The 7,824-nt window shown below is 24.7% G+C and overlaps 3 protein-coding genes across 4 annotated transcripts; all 3 read right to left on the reverse strand.

Moving 5' to 3' along the window:
- Window positions 1-641: 641 nt before the first annotated feature.
- LOC122853798 (rho GTPase-activating protein gacV-like) lies at window positions 642-3,276 on the reverse strand. 2 transcript variants are annotated; one of them, XM_044154227.1, is made up of 4 exons: window positions 2,827-3,048; window positions 2,420-2,717; window positions 1,554-2,332; window positions 642-1,465 (listed from the first exon to the last, which is right to left on the reverse strand). In XM_044154227.1, the coding sequence occupies exons 2-4, from the start codon at window positions 2,686-2,688 to the stop codon at window positions 957-959; spliced, it is 1,557 nt and encodes a 518-aa protein (XP_044010162.1). In that variant the 5' UTR covers window positions 2,689-2,717; window positions 2,827-3,048; the 3' UTR covers window positions 642-956. The 2 variants fall into 2 exon arrangements, with proteins under 2 accessions (XP_044010162.1, XP_044010157.1); XM_044154222.1 differs by lacking the exon at window positions 2,827-3,048 and adding an exon at window positions 3,167-3,276 and having other exon boundaries at window positions 869-1,465.
- LOC122853653 (FK506-binding protein 15) lies at window positions 3,240-6,206 on the reverse strand. The gene is made up of 4 exons (XM_044154076.1): window positions 5,919-6,206; window positions 5,645-5,812; window positions 3,818-5,567; window positions 3,240-3,734 (listed from the first exon to the last, which is right to left on the reverse strand). The coding sequence occupies exons 1-4, from the start codon at window positions 5,996-5,998 to the stop codon at window positions 3,540-3,542; spliced, it is 2,193 nt and encodes a 730-aa protein (XP_044010011.1). The 5' UTR covers window positions 5,999-6,206; the 3' UTR covers window positions 3,240-3,539.
- A 161-nt stretch (window positions 6,207-6,367) lies between these two features.
- On the reverse strand, window positions 6,368-7,799 carry LOC122854213 (NADH dehydrogenase [ubiquinone] 1 beta subcomplex subunit 8, mitochondrial). Its single transcript, XM_044154677.1, has 5 exons — window positions 7,684-7,799; window positions 7,308-7,398; window positions 6,776-7,002; window positions 6,547-6,705; window positions 6,368-6,467 (listed from the first exon to the last, which is right to left on the reverse strand). Exons 2-5 carry the CDS (start codon window positions 7,390-7,392, stop codon window positions 6,408-6,410), a joined length of 531 nt encoding a protein of 176 aa, XP_044010612.1. The 5' UTR covers window positions 7,393-7,398; window positions 7,684-7,799; the 3' UTR covers window positions 6,368-6,407.
- Window positions 7,800-7,824: the final 25 nt, after the last annotated feature.

Below are 7,824 nucleotides of genomic sequence, written 5' to 3' on the forward strand. Positions count from 1 at the left end.
TGTCGATAAGTAAAATTCCATTGAAAATAATAATTAAAATATATTAATAAATTTTTTTATTTATTAACAAAAATATTAAATAATTATTCAATCTTATTTAGTTTATTATTAATATAATATTAATATTAAACTAAATAATTAAATATTAATCTATTTGCCGTAACTGATTGTGTTCACTTGGAGATCTAGGTTTACTTATTGCTTTATTATTTAAGTATTATCAATTAATTATTTTTAAATAAATAATATATAATTGTTCATTATTAAATTATTATTGAGTAAATTTTAAACTGTACTTGTATTCTTCAAAAGTAATATAAAATAACTCACCTTATTTCAAACTGATTTTGCTCCAACTTAGTCATTTTTGTTTTGGTCCCAGTGAATAACATTAGCACGTGTGAATGTTTTGGCCACACTTGATGTCATCTGTTAACATTAAATTACAAATATTAAATAAACATTATGTTATAAATTTTTATCATGTCGATGCCTACGATGGTTTTTATTACTTGTTGCTGGTTCAAGTGTACGAGTAATTAATGGTTTAAAATTAATTCCATTTTGGTAAAGATTTTAGTGAAAAAAAATCTCCCAATCTGGAAATATAAATGAATAAATTTTAAATTTCATTATACACGTGAAAATTTTATGTCATTATTACATATAATCTCACCGATTTTTTTCTACAAATACAAATGGTATAAGCAAGTATGATAATATTGTAATTGACCTGAAAAAAAGGATCTCTCAGACCAACAATGAACACACACTTAAATTAAATTACAAAACTCTTCCATATTTTATAATAGTAATAATAATAATAATAATGAACATGAATAATAATAATAAAATAAAGAAAAAAAAAAAAGAATTATTTACATGGGTTTGTTGTTCTTATTTTTTTATAAGTATACGTATAGAGTTTATATAAAAATGATTATATAATAATAAAATTAAGGCACATTATGATAATGTGGTGTATTATCCGTATTATTAACAATAAATTTTGATCGTAATAATTCAATTTGTAATCTTAATTTTTCTTTTTCCATTTTTTGTTTTTCAATTTCGCCTGTATAACAATCCATTTGTAATTTAAGTTTATCTTTTTTTAATTTAAGCATATCAGTTTCATGATGTAATTTTACTTTTTCAGCACGTAATACAGATAATTGTTCAGCGAATAATTGATGACTTGCTTCATCAGAAAAAACAACATCACCAATTTCACCATTAGCATTATTGATATTATTATCATCTTGTTGTTTGATATTATCAACATCAGTATTATTATTATCAGTCTCATTATCATTATTTGATGGATTTGGAATAACCCAAATTTTAGATACTGATTTATCATTCTCAAGTGGATCACATATTTGGGGTGATGGTGATGGTGATGTTACTGATGTTTTTGATATTTCATCGATGTCAACTGGGTTCATCATTCCAATATCCAATGCTGTAATTAATAAATATATATTTTTAAAATTATTATTATTATTATTATTATTTATATTTTTTAATATTATAACTATTAATTTTGTTACCTTGTGGTGAATCACTGTCATCAACAGAATGACCAAGATGATTGAAGCTATTAAAATCTGGTTCATCAACATAAAGTGATGAAGCATCAACTTGAACAACTGAATCAATAACAACAGATGGATCACTGGATGGATCCATAACCATTTCACCAACAATTTCACTATCAGTATCAGTTATTTCATTGCTTCCAAGTAATTGTTCTTCAGTTGTACTTTCATCAATTGTTTCTTCTCCTTCTTCTTCTACTTCTTGTAAATCAATATAACATTCTTCATCATTATTACTATCACCAACTTCCATTTCACCTTCAAATCCATCTTGACCCCATGGTGATGATACATCATGATCTTTTTTCATTTTTTTAATTTTTTCAGCAACATCATCTTCTGATTCTGAGCATTTTCTTTTTTTTAATCTATCTTCTTCACGTTGTTCAACTTCATCCATTCTTCTATATAATTCATATGCACGAGCTTCTGGAATTTTACGTTTTTGTTTATTTGCTGCTGCAATATTAAACAAATCTTTTGATCGTAATATTTTATTTGCTCTTAAACGTACATATTCTTTAAGTCTTTTTCTATCAATATGCAATTGCATTAAATCTTGTACTTCTTCTTTTAATGCACCACATAATTTTCTTTCTTGTGGTAATTTTTTAAATAATTCTTCTGATATTTCATGATTATGTTCATTATTAACACCTGTTACTTCTAATTTTGTTCCATCTTTTGAAGCACGTAGCATTATATGAGCTGGACAATTGGTTCTTATTGATCTTTAATGGAAAATAATTAACAAAATAATTAATACAATTCTTTTTTTTATTTAAATCATAGGTAAATAATTAAATTAAAATACTTACTGTGATTGACGTCGTCCAGCACCTCTTGGAAGAAATTTTTGTCCACCATAAATACATGCATATTTGACTGAATAATATTTTAATTTTTCACATATTGGTCTTGCTGTTTTCATATGTGCACCATTAACTGTTCTACTATCTCGTCGCCAAAAATGAACAAAATTACGTTGTGAATACGTATCCAATTTATATTCCAAGTCTTCATAGCTATCAAATAGTTCTCCCATATGAAATGAGATGTCATCATCACCCTCTACTAGAGTTGTCATGATCGTTTTTTTTCTACTTATCTAGTTATCTGTAAATTTAAAAATTAATAATTATAATTACAATAAATAACAAAGCTTTGATAATAATAACAAAAAAAAAAAAAAAAAGTTGTCATTTCATAAAACAAATGTAATTGCCATTTCTATTTAGAGTTATTCAAGGCTACCATTGTAAAATTATAAATAATTTATAAATCATCATTGTTATTAATTGTTGATAATTTTTATAAAGTAAACAATTGAAATCATCGAAATATATAAAACATCATGTATTATTTGGTAACTTGATTGGCGTGGCACAAGCCAAGATGGTTGACCGTGAGCTCAGACCGAGAAAATATATATTTTTTTTTTTTCATATAAAAATGCTCGTGAAACGGATAAATTATGAGCTACTTCAATTGAAAATTAATCACTATTATTTATATTTAATTTAAAATATGTTATAATTTATTATGTATTATAATTTTTAACTTACTTTTATCAACAATTAAATGTTTGATAATCAACAACCGAACGTCGAACAACGTCCATTTAAAAAATAACCTCACTTTTTTTCTTTATTCTTTTTTTTTCACGAATGACTGGATCAAAATTTTTTTGTATGTATTGTGTACATGTATATGAAACCTTAATTTAATGACTAATTTTAAAAATTATTAACTGATAATAATTTTAAAATTATAATTATCTATTAGTGTCAATGTATTTAAACAATTTAATTTGTTTTTATAAATAAAAGTCCACCTAAAATGAATATTTTAATTAAATATTAATTCATTTATAAGTATAAATAGAATCATTGAAAATAAAACAATACTAAAATTAAAATACGTAATTTATTAAATGATTTATGGAAGCAAATCTTCATTATCATCATTAACATCTAGATCCATTGGAGGAATTGGTGGTGGTCCATCTTGACTATCAAGAATTATATTTGTCTCTGAGCCTGATGATTGATGATTAAATTCAGGCAATGCAAAATCTTTATCAGCAATTTTTTTATTTTTTTTTTCATCCATCAATACTTGAAGAGTTATTTCCTTAAAAAAAAAAAAAAAAAAACAAGACACAAGTTAAAAAAATTCATTAATCATTTAAATAAACAAAATAATATTATACATACTTTTATTGTATTTGCAATTGTACTTTTGATAAAATCACGTGGATAAAATTCTTCTGTATATTTATTAACAAGAGTCTGATAAGTTTTATTCATAATTGATTTAACTTCAGCTGTTGTATCTTTTTCTGATGATTTATCATTATTTTCTAATAATTTTTTTTCAACTTCAAGAGCTTTTATTTTATCTTCTAATTCTTGATTTTTATTTTGATATTTTAAAGTCAAATCATTGGCCTCTTTGATATTCAACAAATAATTGCTTACTGATGTATGAGTATCTGATAATTGTGTTTCTAATTTATCAATTTTTTTTTGCATTTCTAGCTTGTCTGTTATTAATTCTGATTTTACAGTTACTATGTGTTCCAACTTAGACTTACATTCATTTAAATTATTTTTTGTTATTCTTAATTCATCCTCAAGTAATTTTATTTTTTCTTGAAGTTGTAGTGATTCTGTTGAGCTTGCAGTACAATTTTTTTCATCAATTAAATTATTATCATTTTTAAGATGATTTTTTTCTGAATTAAGTGACAATATCATTTTTAAAGTAGTCTCAAGAGCTTTTTCATTTGTTGGTTGTTCAGCATTTTTAATTTCAATAAGATGAAATTTATCCAATAATTTTTGAACATTATCAGCAACTTTATTTATTCCCATTCGTATTTCTGAATTTTGAGTTCTTGTTTCTGATAAAAATATATTTATATTTGGATCAATTGGCATCATTTGATGTGCAAGTGTTGTTTGAACTGGAAATGTTCCATCAGCAGTTGAAACATAACGTTCATAAATTGGAGTATTACTAGGCCAAGATGGTGAATATGTTCTACCAGCAGGAATAACAGCTCCATGTGATCCAAGTACATTTGAGCCAGTAAAATTTTTCATCATCATTCCTCCAGAGGTAATAGAAGCATCTGGAGATGATTCTTCAATAATTGTTTCTGATGATTTTTTTGTATCTTGAATAGATTCAACACTTGAATTTTTTATTTTACGTGGTGATTTAATTTGTATTTCATCCTCAGTATCTTCAGAATCAGTTGTTGAAACTTTTGGAAGTATTGATTGACCCATTTTTGCCATTCTAGATATTAAAGCAGCTTTACCACCTGGTACAGGTAATTTTGGTGATGGTATACTTTCTTCTTCTGATTTAATTATATCAACAATTTCAATTTCCATAGCAATATCTTTTGTCATGGGAAATCCAGGTCCTAATGTAAGTTGTTTACTTGGTGGTAGCACTAGTAGTCTTTTTGTTCCTTTGGTAACACCAGCTAAAGTTTTTTCCCATGTATCATAACTTGATACTTGAACAGTCATACTTTGTAATGGTTTATCTTTAATTTGCAATGGCTGTGATATACTTGTTATTAAAAAATAATTTAATAAAATATTATCATCATCTGCTGCAGCTTCATTGTTATTTTTTGGTGTTAAATTTTCATAATATACTGTATCCATTGGTTTTGTTTGTAAATAATATTTTGATAAACAAATTTCTCGTGAAAATTCAATTGATGATTCAGAATTTTCAAATAGTATTGACCAATTTTCATTATTACCATCATAATAACTAACATAATTATTTTCTTTAACATCGTATGAAAAATTAGGTGTTAAAGTTACAACAGATATATGATTTTGTTTATTTTTATATAATATTAAAAGATATGTTTGTGTTGCTAAATTTCCAGTTAATGCTATTCCAACTTTTCCAATCAATGAATATTGACCATCTTGTCTAAAATAATTTTAAACAATTTATCATATCAATATACAATCAAAATTAATTTAAAAAAAGTATATAAAATTACTTACAATTTATATGCATGAACAGCCTTTGCAATAATAACTTCAGTTTTATTTTGTGGTGTTAATTTTGGTGTACTTTTACCACTATTACTTGAATTTTTTTGTACTTGAGATTGTTGTATATCTCTTCCATCAAGTTGTTGTGATGCACCGAATATTGCAGCTAAATTAGATCTATAAAATTAACAAAATTAAAACATCATCCTATTGGTTACATCAACAACAATACTCCTTGTTTTATCAATTGTTATTTTGTACTAAAATTAATAATAATTTGTACCCGCCAGTTGGAGTAAAATCATGTTCTTCATCATCTTTAAAAATTTTATCAAGATTTGGCAGTTGACTTGATCGGCTCATGTTGATGTTTAACTACGTGATTTATTTAATTTACTAAAAAAATACTTGAATGTTTATATTAATAAGGCATGTCTCAAATTGACGTGTGTATTATTATTGTTGTTTTGTTGATTGTTGTTTTTATTACAGCTGTCAAGATAGTACTTATCAATGAACCAGATGACAGCACTGCATTGCCTGAAAAGTTTTGTTATATTATTGTTTATAAATTAAAATTCAATGTAATTACTCTAACAAAAAACTTTGAATATTAATCAATATAAAAATTACATATAATTTTCTCTAGGTTTATAATAAAAATTGAGATAAATTGTTTTCTTTTTCTTTTTTTTTATATATAATTTTATTATTCTTTTCGTGTTGATTTTATTTTTTTTTTTCTACGTATTTAATAATTTTGTTTATTGATTTAGTGAGCTGGCTCAAAGGTATAATGTTTAGCACCTGGTTTTGGATATTGATGTTCCAGCTGAAAAAAAAAAAATTAATTAAAATTATAATTTAAATGAATAGCAAATAAATATGTCTTTTTAATTAATAATACATACAACTGGTCTAAAATTTGGATAATCACGAAGAAAATAATGTATTCCAACAAATGTAAGTATGACTCCCCATGAATACAACCATACTTTTCCATAAGGAAAAGCTGGTTTTTCACCAAAATCACAGCGATCTTCTCCAAGAATATTTATATAAGCATGTAACTAAATAAAAAATATTGAAATTTAATTATATATAATTTATATAAAATAGTGTATTTATTTATAATCTTACCGTTTCACCAAAATTTCTTTTTTCATCAGGAAAATCATAAGGATAATATGGATCTCTTAAAGCAACACCTTTCAATGGCAACATTGGATAATCACCATGACCAAAACCATCATCTGGATATGGTTCATACTCTTCATAACTCAATCCATATTTTTCAGCAGCTGCACGTCGTTCAGCCTCAGTTTCTGGGAATGGTCCAGGTTTCCAATCATTGACTGTCTGAACTTCTGTTAAATATCAATAAAATAGATTCATAAAATCATCATATACCTTATGTAATTTAAAAAGAAAAAACTAATTTTTAAGTATGAATATTTATAATTAAAAACAATATAATGATTATCAATAATATACACATAAAACAATGTTAATAATAACAAAGAAATGTCAGTGTTTTTTTTTTTTTCTTATGTAACAACAATGCTTAACCTGTCATTAATATTTTTAATATTAAATAGAAAAAAAAAAAAAAGTACAATGACAATACTTGTTATTATTAAACAACAATAATAATTTAATAATTTAAACTTACTTGTTCTAATAGCATTATAAATAATTCCATGTTTTTTTGTTGTTAATGGAGCAATCAAATTTTTTATTTTCACGAGGGCAGCCATGTTTTTCTTCCCAATAAAATAATAATAATAACAGTAATTAATATATAAAAAAACAAGGAACATGGTGGAATAAATTGCTGGAACATTCTAAAAATATGGAACGTTCCAAATTTCGTGTTTCAATTGTTTAAATAATGTAATTAATAAATTGTCAAGCCAAAATTAAACTATAAATTTAATTTTGCAAAAATTAATTGCATTATTAATAATTATTTAATAAAATAATTAATTAATTATAAAATATATATTATTATTATTAATAATAGTGTTTAATTAAATATTTAAATTTACCGCCCCTTATGCGCAATGTTTAAACTCAATGATAAATTCCAGGGGCGCAAGTAAAATGGCCGGTGGCTTGTGTGTGACTTCGACGTCGTTGTGGCTTGTCACCGACTCTATTTACTCAACAACAAATTTATTTAATAACAA

Source organism: Aphidius gifuensis, linkage group LG1 (genome assembly GCF_014905175.1).
Source record: "Aphidius gifuensis isolate YNYX2018 linkage group LG1, ASM1490517v1, whole genome shotgun sequence".
Lineage (NCBI taxonomy): Eukaryota > Metazoa > Arthropoda > Insecta > Hymenoptera > Braconidae > Aphidius > Aphidius gifuensis.

What these genes read in the sequence shown, in the direction of transcription:
- LOC122853798 (XM_044154227.1), bottom strand. Translation starts at nt 2,688, where the DNA reads ATGACAACTCTAGTAGAGGGTGATGATGACATCTCATTTCATATGGGA. An exon ending in GCTGGACGACGTCAATCACA is followed by an intron (nt 2,333 to 2,419) that starts GTAAGTATTTTA and finishes TTTCCATTAAAG; the next exon opens with ATCAATAAGAACCAATTGTC. An exon ending in TGACAGTGATTCACCACAAG is followed by an intron (nt 1,466 to 1,553) that starts GTAACAAAATTA and finishes TATTAATTACAG; the next exon opens with CATTGGATATTGGAATGATG.
- LOC122854213 (XM_044154677.1), bottom strand. Translation starts at nt 7,392, where the DNA reads ATGGCTGCCCTCGTGAAAATAAAAAATTTGATTGCTCCATTAACAACA. An exon ending in AAAGAAATTTTGGTGAAACG is followed by an intron (nt 6,706 to 6,775) that starts GTAAGATTATAA and finishes TTTTTTATTTAG; the next exon opens with TTACATGCTTATATAAATAT. An exon ending in ATCCAAATTTTAGACCAGTT is followed by an intron (nt 6,468 to 6,546) that starts GTATGTATTATT and finishes TTTTTTTTTCAG; the next exon opens with CTGGAACATCAATATCCAAA.
- LOC122853653 (XM_044154076.1), bottom strand. Translation starts at nt 5,998, where the DNA reads ATGAGCCGATCAAGTCAACTGCCAAATCTTGATAAAATTTTTAAAGAT. An exon ending in GCTGTTCATGCATATAAATT is followed by an intron (nt 5,568 to 5,644) that starts GTAAGTAATTTT and finishes AAATTATTTTAG; the next exon opens with ACAAGATGGTCAATATTCAT. An exon ending in CAATTGCAAATACAATAAAA is followed by an intron (nt 3,735 to 3,817) that starts GTATGTATAATA and finishes TTTTTTTTTAAG; the next exon opens with GAAATAACTCTTCAAGTATT.